At 32.1% G+C, this 24,380-nt stretch overlaps 1 protein-coding gene across 1 annotated transcript in view; it reads right to left on the bottom strand.

Moving 5' to 3' along the window:
• The window catches only part of wasla (WASP like actin nucleation promoting factor a), a 35,649-nt gene extending 14,172 nt beyond the window's left edge, over positions 1-21,477 (bottom strand). The window contains 5 exon segments of the mRNA XM_073831851.1: positions 2,839-2,862; positions 8,364-8,460; positions 8,660-8,746; positions 8,836-8,970; positions 21,097-21,477. Coding sequence (XP_073687952.1) covers positions 2,839-2,862; positions 8,364-8,460; positions 8,660-8,746; positions 8,836-8,970; positions 21,097-21,201 — 448 coding nt within the window. The 5' untranslated portion in view covers positions 21,202-21,477.
• Between the last annotated feature and the right edge of the window lie 2,903 nt (positions 21,478-24,380).

Raw genomic sequence — 24,380 nt, 5'->3', positions numbered from 1 at the left:
TATATTAATTTTTTAAATGTATTTTTAATTGATACATTTAATTAATTATTTAAATAATATTACATATTTACAACTATTCAAAAAAAAAACAGAAATACAAAAAATATATTCAAATATAATAATTATAAAATCACTTTACAATTAAAAACATATTTCATTATAAAAAATATAATTAGAAAATAATTGACTAAGTGAGTCTGGTTCATTGTTTCGTAAAAAAACATAATAATAATAATAATAATAATAATAATAATAATAATAATAATAAACAACATGCATAAAACACAAATAATATTTGATGAGCCATACAAAAATATCAGTAATAAAATAATAAATTAATAATATAAAAAATAACAGTATTGTATTAATAAAATATTTGATAATATTAATTAAAATAACTAAGGCAATAAATGATAATAATTGAATAAATAACAGTATATTAATAAAACTAAGTTATTAATAAATAATATAATATAAATAATGTAAATATAAATATTAGTGGTGGGCCGTTATCGGCGTTAACGTGCTGCGTTAACGTGGAACTCTTATCGCGCGATAAAAAAAATATCGCCGTTAATCTATTCTCAAATCTGGGTTGGGAGCTGGGTCTAAACTACGCAAGCTATGATGACTTTCACCTTGATAGTTTAACGCGGATGTATACCGAAGACTATAGAATATGGTCGCCGCGTTTAAATCTCCTCCGCCAAAACACAGACGGGATCGCGTCGTCCTCCATTCATAAAAACCGGATCTACTATAGCGAAATGCCACGTAAATTCGTCGTTTTTTGGATTCATAAATCAAATGTTGGTCTGTCACTTAATTCAAATCGCGATATGGACTAGTGTATGTGAAAACTGAAATGCAAAAAGACCGTTTTAATAACCGATATGTCCCGTTTGCCTAGCTGTATGTATGCATGGCGGAGACGAGCTTTTACTACACGCATACTGAAACACACGTGACGCTCCCGGTAATTTTTGGCATTTTCATCTCACATGAACAGATAAACTCAATCTCCCAAACAGCTGTGAGTGTCACTTTTACCGTTTCAAAACTATCATCATATCATACTGTATGACACAGAAACTTCATGGCAAACCTGTCAAAATAAAAGTACCGTGTAACATGTAATGGGCTGGGTAGGTGTTGACGTTAAAAAAACACAATCTAATAGGTAGAAAAAATAATTTCATTGTTAGTTAGTTAGTTTACACAAGTACATCTAATTGAACATAATTTATTTTCATCAACAAATTATCATAGAACAGCTTATGAGCTTTATGATCCATTCTCAAAGACTTTAAGTCATTATTTGGGTAGCATACATATTCTGAATGCCTTCAGCAGAATTCAAATGAGCCATTTTAATCTAGATTAATCTAGATTAATTCGAAAATTTAATCTAGATTAATCTAGATTAAAAAAATTAATCTATGCCCACCCCTAATAAATATACAGTAATATAAAATAATAATACAATATAAAAAAGAACAGTATATTAATAAAAATGTTAATAAAATAATGTTAGTATTAATAAAAAATGACATATATACATTAAATATTTTAATAATAATTATATTTTAATAATAATAATAATAATAATAATAATAATAATGCAATATAAAAAAAACAACAGTATATTAATGAAAAAGGTTAACATAATGTAAATATGAATAAAAATAACTAATATATATATATATATATATATATATATGTTATTTTTATTCATATTTACATTATTGATTCATTATTTAATATGAATATAAAAAATAACAGTGATATTGTTATAAAAATTTAATATATTATCTATATACAAACAAATACTAAGTAATGCGCCCTCAAAATAATAATAAAAATAATAATAATGATAAATTATACTATTATATAAAAATATATTATATTGGATGAGCCAACCAAAAATAACAGTAATAATTTAATAATAATAATAATAATAATAATACAACACTATATTAATAAATATGTATTACTAAAATAATGGTAATTAATACAAATAACAAAAATATAATAATATTTTATATATATAAGTTTTATTAATAAAATAAATGTTATTAATATTATAAAAAATATTATATAATATAAACAGCCCTTAAATACACCCTGCCCCAAATTATTACTTCAATAGGAAATTAAATAAATTAAAAATATTAAAAAAATAAATAAATAAAAACATCAAAAAATAGCATTCTTTAAAACAAATTTAATAAAATAATAGCAAATAAATATAATAATAAAAAAAAACAATAATAAATTAAATTAAGTAAAATAATAAAAATAATAATAAATAAAACAAACCAAAACAGGCCAGCAAGTAGTTGCACACATATCCGGTTGCAGGCTACTGACATGAAACAAACAAGATCATTTAGTAACTAGCAACTACAGCTTCTAAGGGACGTCAAACCAGCGGTGTAACCCTGATAAACGTCCATGAGAAACTATTTAAACTAAGTGAGGAAGCGTGGTCTCTTTGATGTAATTGAATGGGAGAGAGCTGCAGCAGTGCAGTGGCATGGAATGATCCATGTGGCATACATATGGCTCCCAGTGCACAGATTGACCTCAGGCTTCCAGTCAGGGGTTGAACGCTACTCTCATCTAGGTCATGTACAATGCGGATGTGTGTTTGTGTGAATCACGCTCATGCCTGACGACACACGTATAGGTTTTGACTTCTGTGGAAGATACATTATGTGCATGTGTGCATTTCAGTATAATTCTGTCAAAAAAGGGATTTATACAAAACAACAAGAGCAAACACAAACTGACTAGCACTGTAAATTCATGAGGGAATGTAAGTACCAGGACACATACCATTTGGTGGGTCACGCCTCTTCTCTGCAAAAACAAAATTAACATTTGTTAAAACGTGGAGGCCCAATTAAATGTCTAGTGAGGTCAGTAACAGAGAGGGAAAGAGCCGGCAGGTCACCCAGAGGAGAGGGAATGGTTAAATTACATTAGTTTTGGAAAGGTTAGGAAAGAAGATGGTAAACAGAGGTGCCCTGAGCTTTGCGGCCCTTCTCAAGACAACATCCACAAATTAATGTTTTTATTTAAGGTTTACTTTATTTTTTTTTTAATTGACAGTCCTAGGTTTAACACATAAACAAACCACAAATGTTGGTGCTAATAATATGCAAACATAATATTCTCATAAGATTGATCTTAAAGGTGAAGTGTTTTTCTATTCTGCTACTGTGAAAATTTTTAAATTAAAATTATATAATAACAATAATAAACTATTATTATTTTTTTATATAAAAACATATATAATTAGAAAACCAAAAATAACAGTGATATAATAATATTATAAGCTCTCACACACATATCTTGTTTTTATTGTAGTGTATATAGTCTTATCTAGGCAAATAACAATGGAGAAAACAATATAATTGTATATTTATTTATATTTTAGTTAATTAATATGTATAATATTTTGATTTTGTTTGTTAAATATTATAATTACTAAAATACAATAAAAATAAAATATAATAATAATAATAAAATATGTAAAAACAGTATATTAATAAAAATTAATCAAATACTGTTAGTAATATAATAAAACATTATATATACACATACACGTATACACACAAACAAACAAATAGATTGTTTATTATTATATTTGTATTTATATATGTACATTAAATACAACATTTTTAAAACAATCAATATGTATTATAATATATGGTTTATTATCTATATTTTATTTATTATTTATACACAAACTAAATATTATAATTATTAGAATAAAATACAAAATAACAGGAAACTAATAATAATAAATATTATTATTAATTAATATTAATACAAAAATACTAATAACAAACAATATTACAAACACACAAATTAATGAGCCTCAAAAAACAGTAATAATAAAAATATTTAAAAAATAACAGTATATTAATAAAGAATAAGTTATTTATTAGTTAAGTTAATATAAAATATTGGCCTTATTATTGGCCTAGATGAGACCTGCATATATTTGTTGTTATTATTATTAATATTATTATGTTTATTATTATATATTTGTGTATTTATAAAATATTAAAAAAATAAAAATATATTATTATATATTGTTTTTATATAGTTCCATATTTTATGTATTATTTATACACAAAAACTAAATATTATGCATATTATATATAAAATATTTTAAGAAAATAAAACAAAATATTTGTTTTTGTAAAATGTTTATTACACAAAGTAGAATGTTTATTATAAACATTGTTATTATTTTTTATATATTTTTTATATTTCATTTATTATTTATAGACAAAAAAAAACTAATTACATATTAAGTCAATAAAATATAAATAAATATTACACAATATCATTCAAAAGTTTAAGGTCAATAAGAAAGATTAATGCTTTTCAAAGAAGCGGTTAGGGCTAGGCTTGCCACGATAGACGGTGTTGACGGTGTTACCGGTTTTAAGACGCAACACCGGTGACATCACTTTTCCACCGTGACACCGTCTCCACATTTTTTTTTTTAAATATTCGTTTTTTTTAAATTAAACATTGATTTGAATTGAATTGAAAATATCATTCTAAATAATTTACTTAAGACGAGAGCATGCGCTATAATTAAAAACTGAACATAGCTACAATGCATCATATTTCATTTATCAGGTGAGGAGTTCACGAGTTCGCGCTTAAATATAATAAACAGCGTAAAAGTTAGGCGTGTTTGGCGTGCTTTTCGGGAGAGGGCTCCGAGCTCGGCATTCGGCCCGAACCCAATAAGCGCTCCCCCGAGCTGAAGGTGAGGAGACGGGGGGGTGGGGGTTGGAGGGATGCTGAAAACAAGAGATGATGAAGGTAAGACTGCTTAAAGGGATTCTCTTGTAGTGCTTGGATAGGGAGCGTAATTGCTGATGGTGAAATGGCCGTGTTAATTATCTGTGCGAGCTCCTCCCGAAAATCCCGAAATAAAACACCACAACGAGAGGAGTTGAATTTACAGAAAGAGAATGGTGGCCGATTTAGTGTTAAAAAGCAATGCAAAAGCATTTTTTTTTTTTTTTTGTAGTTTCGTTGTCGTCCATTAAAACAATTGACGCCGAATTACCAATTCCCGCAAAACTGAAAGTGAAAGTATAATAGGCAAGCATTTTTAAGCTATTTAAAAGCAGAAAAAAAGAGGAAAAAAGCAAACTCCCACCCCCACGGTGATACCGGTATTTACCGGTGTTGTCACATGCCGATTAACCGGTGGGGAAATTTCCTCATCGTCACAACCCTAGTTAGGGCTGCATTTATTCGATCAAAAATACGGCAAAACAGTAATATAGTGAAATATTATTTTAAAATATTTTTAAAATGTAATTTATTCCTGTGATGCAAAGCTTAATTTTTAGCATAATTACGCCAACCTTCAGTGTTATCTGATCCTTCAGAAATCATTCTAATATGCTGATTAGCTGTTAAAGAACAGCAGCATTTATTTGAAATATACATTTTTAGTAATATTCTATTCTAATGCATTTTTGCTGAAAAAAATAATAATAAAAAAAACTATAATATACTGAAATATTTACAATATTTTAAATAAATATCTATTTTAAATTCTATTTCGTACCACTAATAGCAACAAGTTTCACACTTCACCTTTAACAACAGAAAGATAATGGAATGGTTCACTGTATGTAAATGTAATCAAAAGGCACAGGAAGTGAACGAACATGTCTGTTCGGAATTCGACCACATTAAATGTAAAGAGAGGGCAGGCAAAGCAGACACAGGAGGCAAATAAGGCACCAGAGCCTCTTTAAAAATCAGTTAGTGCAGAGAGAAGCCTAAACTTCAAAGCCCAGCATGCAAAACAGAGCAGGAAGTACTGGAACCCAGCCAGGAAGTGAGGAGAGAGACTGCTGCGTTTACAAGAGGGACATGAGGAGAAAAGGCCCACTGTGAAGGTTTTACGACACACCCTATGGAGAGAAAACCAGCACACTAGCTACAACTACGACAGATTACAACTACAGACTGAGAGGAACAGGAGGAAAAGATGGGGAGAGATAAACACAACTGCAAATGAGCAGCCGGCAACAGGATATAACAGGTTAACAAGAAAATGCGAGCTTAATAAATGAGCGTGTTGACAGAAAAGTTCACCCAAAAATGACACTCATCTCCATGTCATTACAAACACATATGAATTGCTTTCTATTGTGGAACATATGATGGTCGCTACTTTCACAAAATTACAAGGAATGATGACTGAAGTTCAAAAAGGACAAAAAAGCACCAATTAAAGTATGATAATAATGTTCTATTTGAGCTTTATTTTAATTCTTCTGAAGCACTGTCATAGATTTGTGTGGCAAACAGACTAGAAATGTAGGTTTTTCTGGTCATTTTAAAGCTTAATAACTTAATGCTTAATGTTCAAGAAATGACAGTGGCTATAGCATTTCTACCACAAAGAAGTGGCTAAATATTAAATGTTGTTTAATTAAATGCAAGCTTTTGATATAATATGAAATGTACACAAGTTATGATTATGTTGTTTTATTACATTATGTATTTTACCTGTTTTGTTCAATAAAACCATATAATTTGTTGCTTTTGTTATTTTATTTTGAACCTATTATTGCCTCATTGCTATTGTATCTGTATTTTAAGTCATTTTAAAGTGTTTTGATTTCTTAGGTCTATTTTTGTTACCACATAAATGACCCGAGTACTCGATTAATCGTCAAAATAATCGACACATTACTCGATTACCAAAATATTTTTTGGTGACATCCCTACTTCCGTTATACTGAAAGAAGTGGAAAGTGTAGCTGGATATTTTTATTTATAGACGTTTTTTTCCAGTCTCCAGTGTTTCTAGTCAAAGTAATGCATATTCCAGGCTGTTTATCTAATGTTAAACCTATTAAAATGTTTTTAAAAAGCACATGGCTCCATAGTGCCATCGCTTTGCAATGTCGAAATGACCATCATTTGTCAGTGCCTCACTCCTCAAAGTTTGAGGAGTATGTAGATGACACGAGGCTGCCGACGTTAGCTACATTAAAAACAGATGGGCGCTATTTGAATGGGTTCATATGGCGACCAGAGCAGAAGATCATCCAATTTTCAGCTGTTAGACCTTTTCTGAGAGGCGTGTGCCTTTCTAAATCATACTCATTAATGAATTTGCCACAGTTTGACTCCACTCGAAGTGTAGAAACATCTAGAAGCAATATGAATGCTCCTGAGCTAAATTTCGAGTGTCCCAGAAAAAGGTATGAGTACTTATGCAACGGGATCTTTTCAATTTTTTATTTTTAATAATTTTGCACAAATGTTAAAAACCTATTTTTTGCTTTGCCATTATGGAGGGAGTGTAGATTGATTTGGGAGGGGGGGGGGGGGGGGGTAATTTAAAGTAGTTTACCATTATGCAGCAACATAACAAAATGTGAAAAAAATGAAGGGGTATGAATAATTTCGCAAGGCACTGTATACTGAATGAAAACTAAAACCGTGCTGAACTTTATTAAAAAAAGTTTTAAAGTACCAAACTACACATTTAAAATAGAATAAATATATTAAATATTAATTACATGTTTATCAATTTTAGTTCATTAACTAATGTTAACAGCTGCAACTAAAGTCTACTAGTAAATGTTGAAATTAACATACTAGAGGTCGCCCAAACGATTGGTTATGCCGATTCATTGACACCGAAAGTTGACTACTGGAACTACCGGCCAAAAAATTCAACCAATTTTAGTTAATTAACTAATGTTACCAGATGCAACTTTAAAATGTAAAAATCTACTAGTAAATGTTGAAATTAACACACTCTAACAAGGAACAATACTTCTGCAACAACCCGGAAAAAACATCAGATTTTTACCGATAACTGATAGCTCCATTAATCAACTATCGGTTTAGATTATTTGCCATAATCGATAAACCCCTTTTTTATAGCTATATCAAAATCAAAATCAGAATCTATTTAATTCAACCATTTTCACTTGTGTGGAGAAAGAAGAAATTCATACAAATTGTGTACTATCGTTTTTAATGAGGATGAGTAAATAATTATAATTCTCATTTTTGGGTGAACTTATGAAAAACACAGAATTGTGAGAAAGAAATGTGTTTTAGGCATATTTTTGATTACTACTGAATGTAAAGCATATTAGTCAGGAGTGAGATAGTTCGCCCAAAAATCTAACTGAATTGAGACCAAAAACGGAAGTCATATGGATTGGATTTGGGTAACCATATATGGGTAAGTAAATGAATAATGCCATCTTTTTTTTTTTTTTTTTTTGGTGAACTATCATTCCTTTAAATAAAAAAAATAAATAAATCAAAACCAGCACATTTACCAGTTTTCCTCTGTCGTCTGTTGAGCAGTTCATTGAGTGTGCTCCGAAATCGTTTGGCTTCCTCTTCACTGGCAAAGTTGAGGCCCATCTGACAAGACTAAAGAGCAAAACACACCATATGACAAAAAAAGCCAGATCACATCCTCACTAATGCTAAAAGTGGTTTAACAAGAATGACAAGAAAGTGAATAGCCAAACAAACTTTTCCACAGAACATCTCCGGCTGGTCTATGTTTGCTTTCTTGCTAATGGTCAACAACGTAAAATATTAAGAAAAAAAAAAAACAACAACTCACATCTCCGGCGAAGGTAATGAAGTAGGCTCTCGAACTATTGATCGTGAAATTATTGTAGAGCTCCTGCTCAAACCTTGTTTTTCCATCCTGCAAATACAAGAAACAAGATATTTTAATCAGCTAGGACTCAGATCTGGTATCTCTGCCGATTATTTGATCACAAGAAAAGAGCTCACCTTGATATCAAAGACACGGATAAAATAAGACCTCTGAGGGTTGTCTTTCACCAAACAGGCCACACCGCAGCACCTCTTGATCCAGGACGAGCCCCTGTCCGCCCCGTAAACCTGGACCACCGCTGAGCACAATGTCTGCAAAGAGAAACAATCGAGAACTGCGAATTACACAATTATCAATCATCCTAAAATTAAATAAGTTCACTTCCAGAACAAAAATTTACAGTTGATTTACTCACCCCCTTGTCATCCAAGATGTTCATGTCTTTCTTTCTTCAGTCGTAAAGAATCAGGATTTCTCTATATATAATGGACTTCAATGGTGCCCACAAGTTTGAACTTCCAAATTACAGTTTCAGTGCAGCTTCAAAAGGGCTCTAAATGATCCCAGATGAGGAAGAAGGGTCTTATCCAGCGAAGCGATTGGTCATTTTCTAAACTATATATTTTTTTTAATTACAATTTATATACTATTTAACCTCAAATGCTCATCTTGTCTCAAACCTGAACGGACAGTGTTCACACAGAGCTAGACAAGACAAGCATTTGAGATTAAAAAGTAAATAAATTGTCAATTTTAAAGAAAATAACTGATTGTTTCACTAGATAAGACCCTTTTTCCTCTGCTGGGATCGTTAGAGCCCTTTCAAGCTACATTTAAACTGGATTTTGGAAGTTCAAACTTGAGGGCACCATAGAAGTCCACTATATGGAGAGAAATCCTGAAACTGAAATAGAAAGACATGAACATCTTGTATGACAAGGGGGTGAGTAAATTAGCAGTACATCTTTGTTCTGGAAGTGAACTTCTCCTTTATAAGCAAACAAAGTTTTTCAGTAATTTATTAAACGATTAGTTCACTTCCAGAATAAAGATTTCCTGATATTTAACTCACCTCCACGTCATCCAAGATGTCTTTTTTTTTTCAGGATTGAAGGTCCAAATTTGCCCTTTGAAGCTGCATTTAAACTGCATTTTGGAAGTTCAAACTTGAGGGCACTATAGAAGCCTACTATATGGAGAGAAATCCTGAAATATTTACTCTAAAAGCATAATTTCTATATAACTGAAGAAAGAAAGACATGAACATCTTGGATGACAAGGGGGTGAGTAAATTATCTGTAAATTTCGGTTTTGGAATTGAACTTCTTTGAGAGCAAACAATGTTTTTCAGTAAAAATTGTTTTTCAGTAATTCATTAAACGATTAGTTTACCTCCAGAATAAAAATTTCCTGATAATTAAGTCACCCCCACGTCATCTAAGATGTTTGTCTTTCTTTCTTCAAATGATCAGTCTAAAAAAAAAATTAAGGTTTGAGGAAAACATTCCAGGATCAAGGTCCAAATTGCAATTTCAATGCAGCTTCAAAGGGTTCTACAAGATCCCAGCCAAGAAATGAGGGTCTTATCTAGTGAAACAACAGGTCATTTTCTACAAGAAAAAGAAAAAATTATATACTTTTTAACCAGAAATGCACGCCTACAACTTCACACATACTACAGTTCAAAAAGGTAAGGTAGGGTGAAAATCTCCATCTCATTTTCTCCTCCAACATCGTTGTTTTAACTTTTTTTGTAAAGGCCATTTGACTTTCTTTACATGTTCGCTTTGTCTGGGTCATTACTTCCGCCTACTTCAAGCGTTACCTTTCCAACCTGATTACGTAATGTGCGAAGTCAAGCTACAAAAGCAAAATAACTACGACTGGGATTGTGTAGAGCCCTTTGATGCTGTATTGAAACTGCAATTTGGACTTTTTAAACCTGTTGATCCCCACTGACGTCCACTATATGGAGAAAAGTCCTTTTCGACTGAAGAAAGACATGAACATCTTGGATGAGAAGGGGGTAAGTAAATTGTCAAGAAATTTTTATTCTGGAAATAAACTAATTATTTAAGTCCATATATTTAAGGTTGCATTTAGAATAGAACTGCATATTAATATCACGTAAAAAAAATGCACAGAAATCAGTGTGTAAATACTGCATGGTGTTGTTTGCTGCACACACTGGCCACTGCAGATATCAAATACTGCTGTAATTTAAACTGCAGCCAAGTACTTGGAGACACACTTGATGGGGCATTTTATGCTCTCTCCATAGGGACTCTTACCCGAAGAGTGTCTGCGTTCCATGCACATGACCGAAAGCAGCATTTCGAACACTTTTTCAGGACACGGGTTACTGAAAGGAAAAATAGGCCAGTGTCTTGGCAATACTGTCATAGGGAGGACAGCCAAGATCTCACAGAAGATGAAATATTTTCCATGGACAAGTAACACACATTCACACACATAGAAGCTTATGCTGAGCAATTACAGGAGACCAAAGAAACCTTGTCCTGCACTTTAGACAGGAACGTTTCTGATGAAAGCATTCAACACCACCACAGGCCATTGAACAAAAAAGGTTTTAATGAAGTCTCTGATCAATACAGGCCTCTAAAGTTTTCATTAAGCAATAACTTAAGAAACCGCCTGCCAGCAGGACTGCTACAACACTGAACAATTGAAGAAATAAATTTACAGCTAAAACAATTTAAGCCTGTCACAATTTCTCGTTACATCATTGCTATTATGTATGTATTTTAAGTCAATTTAAAGGCTATTGTTTAGAGCTGCAAAAGGATTAATCGATTCAAAAGAAAAGTTTACGTTTGCATACTATGTGTGTGTTTACAATGTATATTTTGTATATATAAATACACACACATAGAAAAAATATATACATGTGAGTATTTCATATACGCAATAAATATACAGTGTACACACACACAGTATGCAAACATAAATCGATTAATCGTTTGCAGCTCTACTATTGTTCACTTAGGTCTTTTTTTATAACCTAAAAAAAATTCATTATTATCAGTAGGGCTGTCCCCGACTATGAATTTTCATAGTCGAATCAGAATTTTCGAATCTTTCTATAGTCGACCGATAGTCGAATCATCTAGGCCTATGTGTGTGTGTGAATGGGTTGGGAGGGGCACGACACTATAGTCAGCAGGAGGGTAAAACAGTTTTTATTTTATTTTACACACTGCACACAGCAACAACTTTTAATAAAGCGACCAAAACTGCCTGCCAACTGACAGACGAACTTATTTAGGTTTAAATAAAAACACCGAACGCGTCTTTCAGTTCTAAAAACGCGAGGCGCACAGCACTGCCTTTTTTGATGACTTTTAATAAAAGAGCAGTGTGCTGCAGTTTTTTTATGTTGCTAAGCAACGACCAAACCAGCTGTCCTGTCAGTCAAATCAAAGGATTATAGCGCGAGCGCTCTAAAATCTTAGTTTTTTGCTGTTAAGTAAACTGTCATATGAGCAGAAACCCTAAATAATACAGCTCCGGGTTACCCACGATAGACACCAAAGGTTTCTCCTCCATTTCTTGCAGTCTCCGGACTTTTTAAGCAACGGTAAACTTTCGACACCACAACAGAAGGCCTGCCTCTCCATTCATTCGATTGGACAATGGAAAAGAACGCGAATGACGTTGGGCGTTTTTCCGCTCAGAGTTGATTTTTTTTTCAACTTCAGGCGCTCAGAGCTCTCCTGCAAAAACGCGAGGCGCAGCAGGCGGCGAAAACGCGAGACGCCGGGGGCGCATAAACAGCGCGCAAAACGCTCACTGCCAACAGAAAACCATTCAAAAGAGACGCCTCCAACTGCAAAAACGCGTTCGGTGTGATCGCGGCCGTCAAGATGCTCCTCATCTCGTCATGGATCAGGGAAAGTGAAAATTAAATCTGTCACAGGGGTGGTTAGATTTATTCACAAACACGTTAAACATATTTATTGAACGCTTCTTTCTTTTCACTTTTGTTTTTACTGCATTATCATAATCAAAGGCTGTATGTAACTTAATGTAACCGTACAAAACCAGTAGTTCTGTGTGCAATTAGACATTGAGCACCCCCATATTGCCAAAATGGTATGATGCTCGTTTCACCCGCGAAGATTCGACTGTGAGATCGGTGGTTGAATCAGGCTCCGCATATCGATGCATCGAATCTTTGACTATTCGGGGACAGCCCTAATTATCAGATAACTCGATTAATCGGCAAATTACTCGAAATAATCATTAGTGACAGCGGTAAAACAAAGTATTCTGATTAAGAAAAAAATTAGTAACCAATGATCAACTGAAACAAGTAGATTAATTGATAAAATAATATCAAATGAATTGCGGAATTTGTAATTCAACTTAATTTAATGGTTCAATAACTTGACAAAAATAATTCAGTAAGTCATAATTTATAACACTTTATTGAATTTTTTTTAACAAATCAGTCATTTAATTGGATTAATAAATTGAAGAATTCTCTAAAGTAATCAGATTAAAATAAACACTAAAGTAGAGCTGCAAAACGATTAGTTGTGATTAAATTCAAAATAATTAATTTTTTACATACTATGTGTGTGTACTGTGTATATTTATTATACATGTATATATAAATACACACATATGTATACATTTAAAAAATATTTGTATATATTGTATGTTTGTATGTAAACAGTTGTGACAGAATAATTCAATAAGTAAATTCGTTTATAATATCTTATTGAATTATAAAAAAAAATTATAGAAATAATTCAGTAATTTAATTGGATTAATAAATTGAAGAATTCTCTAAAGTAATCAGATTAAAAGAAATACTTCACAGACATCATAAAGAAGAGATGTAAAACAATTAGTCACGATTAATCGATTCAAAATAAATGTTTGTTTACATACTATATGTATTGCATATATTTATTATGTATTTATAAATACACATACATATGAATATATTTATTCAAATATTTGTATGTATTTGTATGTAAAAACTTATGTCACACAAATGTAAATTTTTTTACATATAAATCTAACATTTTTCCTTAATATATACATGTGCATGTGTATTTATATACACAATAAATATACAAAGTACACACACGTATGTAAACAAACTTTTATTTTGAATAGATTAATCGCAACTAATCATTTTGCAGCTTTCATTTTTATAACCTCAAAAAAGATGTATAATGATCCAATTACTCGATTAATCGGCAGAATAATCAACAAATTACTTGATTACCGAAAAAATCGTGTGACAGCCATAAAACAATTATCAAAAGTATTCTGTTGAACAAAAAAAGAAAAAAAAAAACAGAGTAACCAATGATCAACTGAAACAACTGAAATAAATAATTAATAAAATAATATCATAAATGAATTGTGGAATTTGTAATTACTTCAATCTAACCTAATTGTTAAATAACTTATGACAAATTATTTATTTTTTTATTGAATAAAAAAAAAAGATTGTATAAATAATTCAATAATTTAACTTTTTTAAAGTTTGCAAACTTTGAATTGACAAATATTAAAATAAGCCGATTTATTAATAAAACTAACTGGATTAATCAACTGAATACATGTTTCTCAAAAATATTCTAATTCATTGCTTTAATTTTTTTATTAAATTAATTAATTGATAACCATTTGAATACATATGATTCTCAAAAGTAATTTGATTAATTGATTGGAATCAGTTGGTAATCAGTTAAAGAAATCAGATTCAATTAAATGATTAACTGATTGAATTGTAATTGATTATCAAAGTAATCTGGTTAAAAAACTTTACTGATTAATAAATTATAGAAAGTCTACATTTCTCAAACATTTAATAAACTTCGATTTTTAATCAATTTATTTACTGATTATTAATTTATTAAACCTGATTATCTAAAGAATTAATAGACATTCATGAAGTCTGTTCAAGTATTTAATGTACTGTTGTGAACTTTAACACTTAATACATCTAACAACAGCACATTCAAATATTTTATAAAAATGAATAAATGAATATAAATGTACAATTACTTTTCAGAGTAACGACTCCACTCATTGCGATCCTGCCACGTCAGTAACAACAGCATCAATGAAACAAGACTTCCCTTCATTTCTTCTGATGAAAAACTGCTTCCTCATGCTCTAGACTGCACATTCAGCATTTAAATACGTCTTGGTGGGCTGAATGATTCAAGGACATCGCTAAACCTTCAACTCCTGTATTCACAGTTCAGTAAGTTCAAGAAAGAGTCAGGTTTCCATATGATATAAACAACATACACTCATCGCATTCAAAACAGCCAAACACGCTCAAATTGACACGTAAACCTATACGTTTGATCGATCGGCTGGGTTTGCACTCAACAAACATGAGAACGACATCCAAAAGAGGCGACTGATGGATATTTGCCAGGCTTTTCTAGTTAACTGCATCCGTACGGCATTCCAGTCTGCTAAAGTCGTTGCCAGAACATAAATGCGCATTAAAGACATACATTTCACAGGGATCATGACTTTGTGTCAGGCTTGGAAACCTGATTCGGGATCAGTACTGGCTCAGCAGCTCTATTCATTAAAGCTCAAATCTCCATGGAAAGGAGGCAGATCAGTTCACTTCCTGTCCTCAAAGACTGCTGATCATGCACAACCCACCCCCCAAGCCCTATCTTCTTCTCCCTTCTTTGCATCTCTCTCACTATTGTGCGATTTGGACTCCATCCACCCTCTGCCCTCGGTTTTTCGGTGCCGGTTCGGGACACAGTGATGAATGAACCCATGACTGCTGGATCTTGGCCCCAAACGACGTGTCTCATATTTAGTCATTCCCTGTGAAAGCCCACTTTATGGCCCGGCTCTTGGCTGCCGTTCCTGGACTGACACTCCTCGCGTCCACCTAGACATGGACGAGCAACTTAAGTAGGTCTGATGGGAAAGAATGCCATTTTTGTGAATCAGACTTCATGAGAAATACATGAAAGCAACACTAGCTGTTTCTTTCCCACACTTTTTCATTTCCTTATGCAGTTCTACAGTCTACAATTTTTTTCTTTAAATCAGCTTTTTTGAACAATCCAAGTATATCAAAAAACATCTTGCTGATGCATCAAAAATGTACTATGAGATGCTTAATGTGACTTGTCACCTGAATGTGCTGCAAATAGGGTTCTAACGTTATAACAAAAACAAACAGGGTACATTTATTTCACTCGAAACATACAGTGGCCCCAAAAGCTTTTAAGGAATAGTTTACCCAAAAATGTAAATTATCTTATGATTTACTCACCCTCCAGCCATCCTAGGTGTGTGACTTCCTTCTTACAGACAAATACAATCTGAAATAAATTCAAAAATGTCATGGTCCTCCAAGCTTTATAATGGCAGTGAATTGGTGTTGAGACTTTGAAGTTCAATAAAGTGCACCCATCCTTCATAATAAGTACTCTACACAGCTCTGGCAAGTTAATAAAGACCTTCTGAAATTAAATTATGCGTTCGTGTAAGAAAAATATCCATATTAAAATTAAATCCATAATCTCTAGCTTCCACTAACTTACGCACCTTCGTGAGAGAGTGGCGTCCCAGCAGATGACGCAGGTGTAGCGCATGTTAGTCTCTCGAGAACCAAGTTTTGTTTACAGCAAAGGAAAACCAGTTTCCTCTTGTCTTATCTCAAAATCTTCCATTCTTCACTTCTCGCCAGATTTTACGCTATGCCTACGTCACCCGCTGAAACGCCACATTCTTGTGAACACGTACAACAGACATATTGTTTCACTTCAGAAAGACTTCATTAACCCCCTGGAGCCGTGTGGAGTACTTATTATGATGCATGGATGGATGCACTTCATTGTACTTCAAAACCTCAACAGCCATTCACTGCCATTATAAAGCGTGGAAGAGCCAGGGCATTTTTTAATGTAACTCCAAATGTGTTCATCTGAAAGACGAAAGTCATTTACACCTACACTCTTAAAAATAAAGGTGCTTTAAAAGGTTCCTCACAGCAATGCCACACAGTCTTAAAAATAAAGGTTTCAAAATAGTGTTTTTTTCCAGTGATGCCATGGAAGAACCATTTTTGGTTCCCCAATAGGGCTGGGCGATATGGCTGAAAACTATATCACGATATCAGTGTTTCATATCGGTCGATATCGATAATTATTGATATTTTTATGACCCATTTAAAATAAGGACCAGGAGAAAAATATATTACACTCAAGCATTTTTTATTTAAACTTAACCTGCCTCTGATTATAATCCCCTCAGTTATTTAGACAGAAATGTCAACAACCATGGAAAACTCAAATAATTAAATTGTAAATATAAGTCTACAGTAACAATATACACTTAATTATCTCTTAATCCTCAATTCAAACCCCATTCACAGTCGATGAAGTGAATGGTCAAGCTAATGTATGGCTCAGAAGTACGGCTTGACCACAGGTCAGAGGTTGTTGCAAAGTACTTGGCTGATTATATTTTTTTTCTGCAGATTGCTGGTTGCCAGTAGCCAACATTACTTCTTTCCCGGTACTTTAGCCTATACTTTCTGTAATAACAAAAATATTTATTTAAGTGAAAAAATAAGTCCAAAACTTTCAACATTTTGAACAATAGGGCCTTTTTTTCAGAAATTCTTGTTTTAATTTTTCTGATAATCAAATGAAAGCAAAATCACAGATTTATTTTTTTTAAAAACCGGAGCTTTACTGTTAAAATTAATACATAGAAGAAAAATTATATTCAGTTAAAAAAAGGTTTAATAATAATAGTATTTTTTCAACAATTAAGTGGTAACTTTATTTTATTTTTTTATCATATATATTGTTTTATGTAAATTATATAAATGTGAACATATAAACACCTACATTATACTGTACAGTAATACAAGACTAATATTGTTCTGTTACATGTTAAATCGTACTTTTATTTTGACAGGTTGCCGTGAAGTTTCAGTGTGTAATACAGTATGAATGATGCTAGTTTCACTAATGAAACGGTACAATTTACAAAAAGTGACACTCACAGCAGCTTTGGACATGTATTTATTGGAGTTTGTCTGTTCATGTGAGATGCAAAGGCCAAAAATTAGCGGGAGCGTCACGTGTGCAGTATGCGTGTAGTGAAAATAAAACGCGTCTCCTCCATTCATACATATAGAGGCAAACGGAACATGCAGGATTCTTATTGAAACGGTCTTTTTGCATTTCAGTTTTTCAATTTTCAATTCATTTTCAATTTATTCATAAAAAAAAAATCGACGAATTCCCCGGCATTCCGCCCTATAGTAAAGTCCGTTTTTATGAATGGAGTCCGCGATCCCGTCTGTGAGGAGACATTGTAAACGCGCGATCATGTAGAGACAGAAATCAAATGCCGTCGTGTAAATAAGATAAATAACATAAGGCTATTTAGTTTGTTTAATACAACAACATGGACCCGTTCTGTAGGAAAGATAACCTTAACTTCTGTTGTGACCTGGCGCTATGAACTGAACGTTAAAGGGGGGCTGGGCGGGCCGACGAAGAATACAAAATATCGAACGTTTTATCAAACAAATTTTGTATTGATATCGATCTCTTGTCTATCGCGATATATATCGTTATCGGTTTATCGCCCAGCCCTATTCCCCAAAGAACCTTTTAGTGAACAGTTCCTAAAAGAACCATTTTGAAATAAAAAAAGATCTAAAAAAAAAAAACTTTTTCAACTGTTAAGAACCTTTTCAGCATTTGAAAGGTTCTATGGATGTTCAAGGTTCTTCATGGAACCATTGATGCCAATAAAGAACCTTTGATTTTAAGAGTGTAAAAGAACCATTTCTCGTGTACACGTACAACAGTTAGCGGAAGCTAGAGATTACGGTTTATAAAGTTGTAAATATGGATACTTTTCTTCTACAAATGCATCGATTCACTTCAGAAGGCATTTATTAACCCATGGAGCCCTGTGGAGTACTTTTTTGATGGATGGATGCACTTTATTGGACTTCAAAATCTCAACAGCCATTCACTGCCATTATAAAGCGTGGAAGAGCCAGGGCATTTTTTAATATAACTCCAAATGTGTTCATCTGAAAGATGAAAGTCATTTACACCTACACTCTTAAAAATAACGGTGCTTTAAAAGGTTCCTCACAGCAATGCCACACACTCCTAAAAATAAAGGTTTCAAAATTGTTTTTTTCCAGTGATGCCATGGAAGAACCATTTTTGGTTCCCAAAAGAACCTTTTAGTGAACAGTTCCTAAAAGAACCATTTTGAAAAAAAATCTAAAAAACCTTCTTCAACTATTAAGAAGCTTTTCAGCATTTGAAAGGTTCCATGGATGTTCAAGGTTCTTCAAAGAACCATTGATACCAATAAAGAACCTATGTTTTTAAGAGTGTAGAAGAACCATTTCTTGTGAACGCGTACAACAGTTAGCGGAAGCTAGAGATTACGGTTTATAAAGTTGTAAATATGGATACTTTTCTTCTACAAATGCATCGATTCACTTCAGAAGGCATTTATTAACCCATGGAGCCCTGTGGAGTACTTTTTTTGATGGATGGATGCACTTTATTGGACTTCAAAATCTTAACAGCCATTCACTGCCATCATTACAGTTTCTAAAAGATCCATTTTGAAATCCCAACAGCCATTCACTGCTATTATAAAGCTTGGAAAAGCCAGAACATTTTTTTTTTATATAACTCCAAATGTATTCGCCTGAAAGAAGAAAGTCATATACACCTACACAGTTAAGAATAATGGTGCTTTGAAAAGGTTCCTCACAGCAATGCCATATACTCTTAAAAATAAGCTTCAAAATGGTGTTTTTTGCAGTGATTCAGTAAGCAGTTCCTAAAAAAAAAAACTCAAAAAAAAAAACCTTTAACTATAAAGACCCTTTTCAGCATTTAAAAAGGTTCCATGGATGTTCAAGGTTCTTCAAAGAACCATTGATGCCAATAAAGAACCTTTGTTTTTTAAGAGCGTAGAAGAACCATTTTTGGTTCCACAAAGAACAATTCAGCCAAAGGTTCTTTAAAGAACCATCTCTTTCTAACCTTTTTATAATCTGAAGAACCTTTTGTGAAACAGAAAGGTTCTACAGATGTCAAAGGTTCTTTATTAAAACCATTTAGACAAAAAAAGCTATTCTACAGCATTGTGAAGCACCTTTATTTTTAAGAGTGTAGGATGGATTGAGGGTGAGTAAATCATGTGGTAATTTTCATTTTTGGGTGAACTATCCCTTTACCTTGTTTAATGTATGTAATATATTTTCTCACTCTTGAAACTTCTCTCTGTAAATTGTTATTAAATAATCAATTTGGTTTTATATTTGGTTAAATAATGCAAATAAAGACATTTAAACATTTGCAAGTTTCCAAATACTGCAACTAAGGGTAAATATGGGACAGTTTAAAGCTAAATTAGATCTAATTTAATCAGGGCTGTGCATGTTGTTTCAATTTAGCTTCCTTTCAATGCAAATGCAATGTTGTCCAGAAATTGTTGCTGGTGACAGGCTCTAGAATAGATTGTTAAATATAATTAAACTTATTAGCACTTTGACAAGAAATGGATATCTACTTAAGACTGAACACAGACACAAGAGTCTTAATATAATTTGCATTTTGCACTGACTAAAATCCAGTGACTGACGGACAGACAGATAGATAAAATAACAAATAGAGATACATATAGATAGAAAAGACAGAAAGATAGATAGAGAGGTAGAAAGATTTACAGACAAACAACAGCAGACAGAAAGATATGTAAATAAGACATAGATAGCTTCACATACAGATAGATGAGCCTGGACCACAAAACCAGTCTTAAGTAGTATGTGTATTTGTAGCAATAGCCAAAAACACATTGTATGGGTCAAACTAATCAATTTTTCTTTTATGCCCAAAATCATTAGGATATTAAGATAGGATAGATAGGAACAAATTAAGATAGATAGATTTGGTGGGGTATGCAGGGCATCTTAGACAGCAGCTTCAATACCTGCCTACATAGACAGCATATTTGGGCATCATCGACACGTGCATCATTCAGCTGACTCAGAATGCACTTATGATGCTGTCTTCGTAGGCAGCTCACTAGGTTTTGTCGACCCAGCCTTCACTCAAGCAGGCCTATTGCAGTTTACCTCGAAATCACATGGTGTATATATAATTCCCAACCCACAATCATACTAATATCTCATCCTACAACATCTAATTTCAATCACAGGACTCTCATTTCCCTTGACAGTGAGGAGGATGTTTGGACATCACAAACGCGTTAAAACACAAGTGTCCTTGCCAGAAGTTACCGCCGTTCGTTTGCGTCACATCACTGGATATTTGCAAAAGCGTGATGGTTTGCATTTGAACTTGCGGTTACAGGACTACAGATCGGTCGTGAGAGTAAACACAACTTACTATGCATTTCCTGCCCAGGTAGTTGAACAGACACTCGTTCTCCTGCGGGGTGAGAAGCAGAGAGCCCACATTAGCCACCCTCCTCTGGGGCGGGTGGCCGCTCATGTTGATGGATGAGGCGGATGAACTTTAGCGTTTGTCTCGTATTAGATTATTTTATGTGCAATCACAGATCAACATGGCCTGCGCTCCGTTCATCCCGTTAGGAATTCCGCATTCAAGTAGAACCGACGTAGTGTTGTCCTCAATGCGCGGGCGATGCAGATGCGACTCGGTAACTCCTGTGGGTTATTTATCCTTTATTTCGTTCACTTTTGACAGACTGCATAATATAAACTTTCATTCCGAACTCCTAAAGCAATAACGATCCTTCAATCCAACATGGCAGCAGGACGGTAGAGTTCAAGGCGCAGTTTGGGAAAGGGTGCGATGAAATTTGGTGGGGGTAGCTGATGGCTCTTTTTGTCTAAACATAGTCTTTTGTTGTTATTTACATTCAAAGTCATACTTTTAAGATCACAAAAACACTGTTTTATTGCCTAAAGATGACTAAACACGAATTAAAACCGTAATATCCATACTACCATAACCCCCCTAGTTTCTGAGGATGGTCTATCCCTGTTTTCCCGTGCCTCTTGCAGAATGCGGACGGGATGCGCACGGGATGGGGCGGGGCCTCTGAGGCAGAGGGTGGAGCACAACGCAGTCATTGATAGGAGATTATAGTATTTGACGGATATAATGCTCTGTTTTAAAGAAAGGGTCACTGTGGTGTTGTTTTATAAAGTAGATCATTTCTATTTAGGCTTCTGAATGTTAAATATACAGCCTAAAATCTAAAATATAGTATTGGGTATGGCAAGAAGCACCTGTTCATTATATCACTGCGCAGCTCCCATAGCGGATCATTAGTTTTGTTACATAGCAACGTTTTATGAGGAACTGTATTTTCCTAGTGGAAGGATAACACTTATAATTTAGTAATTTTATAGAATATTTGTAAATAATTAATTGGTTTTAATATGTTGCATTTTAAGTGATAAAATTAATTTATCAAGAAAAAAAATTTTTTTTTTCATTTTGTACATAAGAATATAAATGTTATGTAATCACACACACACACACACACACACACACACACACACACACACACACACATATATATATATATATATATATATATATATAAAATCGTATTTTTATTTTATACACAAGAATATGAAAGGTATTAGAATGTATAAAGAATGTGTAAAAATATAAGAATATTAAAACTCTGGTTTTCAGACTTAATGTAATAATATACAAATAATAAAACTTTTTTATATTCTTCAGCATTTATGCAAAATAATATATATATATATATATATATATATATATATATATATATATATATAGTGTATATTAAGTTAATATAATAAGTTTATTATAGAGTTTATTATAAAGTTAATAATAAATAATTTACATTGTTATAAAAAAAATTATATTTTGAATAAACACTGTACTTTTTAAACTTGTTATTCATGAAAGAATCCTGGAAAAAAAATCACAGGTTCCAAAAAATATTTGGCAGCACAACTGTTGATATTATCCAACATTGATCATTCTAATAATAAATCTGCATAATAGAATGATATCTGAAGGATCATGTGACACTTAAGACTGGAGTAACAACTGATAAAAATTCAGCTTTTCATCACAGGAATAAATTCTATTTTAAAGTATGTTAAAATAAAAAACATTATTTTATATTGTAAAAATATTTTGCAATATTACTGTTTTTTTTCTGTATTTTTAATCAAATAAATGCAGCCTTGATGAGCATAAGTGACTTCTTTAATGACTATTACAAGTCTTACTGACCCCAAACTTTTGAACGGTATTGTGTGTATATATATATATATATATATATATATATATATACATATACATATTGCATAAATTCAAAATAATTCTATGTATAAAATAAAATATACTATTTTATTTTTTAAATTATATTTTATTTTATACATAAAAATAAAAAGTATTAATATATAAAGAATTTAATAAAAATATAAGAATATTAAAACTATGGTTTTCAGATTTTATGTACAAAAATATAAAAATAATACAACTTTTTTATAGTCTGCAGAATTTAAGCAAAATTTTAAAAATACGATATATATAGTAAAAAAAATTATTTATTTTATACGTAAGAATATAAAGGGTATTAGAATATATAAAGAATCAGTAAAAATATAACAATATTAAAACTATGGTTTATTTTATACATAAGAATATAATAAGTATTAATATATAAATCATTAAAAAATATATAAGAATGTTAAAACAATGGTTTTCAGACTTTATGTAATAATATAAAAATAATAAAACATTTTATAGTCTGCGGAATTCATGCAAAATAAATAATAGATTATATATAAAATCACATGTTTTATTTTATTCACAAAACTATAAAAAGTAATAATATACAAAGAATTTGTAAAAAAATTAAGAATATTAAAATTATGGTTTTCAGACTTCATATAATAATTAAACAAATATAAAAATAATAAACCAATTTTATAGTCTGCAAAATTTAAGCAACATTTTTTTAAAATATGATATTAATGCAAAATAATTATTTCAAAATTCTTTTTTTTTTTAATTTTTTTTTTTTTTTATCTACGGTATGTAACTAAATTGTATAATTTAACAACTACAGAATCTGTAGTTATCTGTACTAGTATAGGGTGTTTTTTTTTATATTCGTTTTAACTCTTATAAATAAATAAACCCTAGCACCAGATCTTGGAAGCTGAGCCAACCTGAGATGTTTTATAAGGTGAAAGTCTGGCTTTCCTCAGTCTAGACTATAAACTATAATTTTAACATTTTTGCCACTAATTGAAACCATCAGTTATATGCTATTTGGAGGATGCAGTGATCACACAATTGGCATATCTGTGTGGCTGCTGCATGTTTAGACAGTCCTTTCTCATGAGATAATGATGACCTCAGTTTTCCATGGAGATTTAGCACATTCTACAGTGTTATTACAGAGCAAAAAAAAACTCACTTTGCAATAAACCAGTATTTAGTGTAACTGCATCAGTGGACAGCATCAGTCAACTCAAGATTATTTTTATTATTAAATAAGCTTTTCACAGCTATAGGCTACTTTTATTTGTAATGCCCGATTAATAAACGTCCAGTCTTATGTAACAGCATCAGGGACAGAGTTCACCTTGTTCTTCCCTACCGATGAACAAATGAAGAAAGGAAAGGCAAAAAGAGACAGATGGAAG

Source organism: Garra rufa, chromosome 25, assembly GCF_049309525.1.
Source record: "Garra rufa chromosome 25, GarRuf1.0, whole genome shotgun sequence".
Classification (NCBI taxonomy): domain Eukaryota; kingdom Metazoa; phylum Chordata; class Actinopteri; order Cypriniformes; family Cyprinidae; genus Garra; species Garra rufa.
This window is presented reverse-complemented; position numbering and strand designations above follow the sequence as displayed.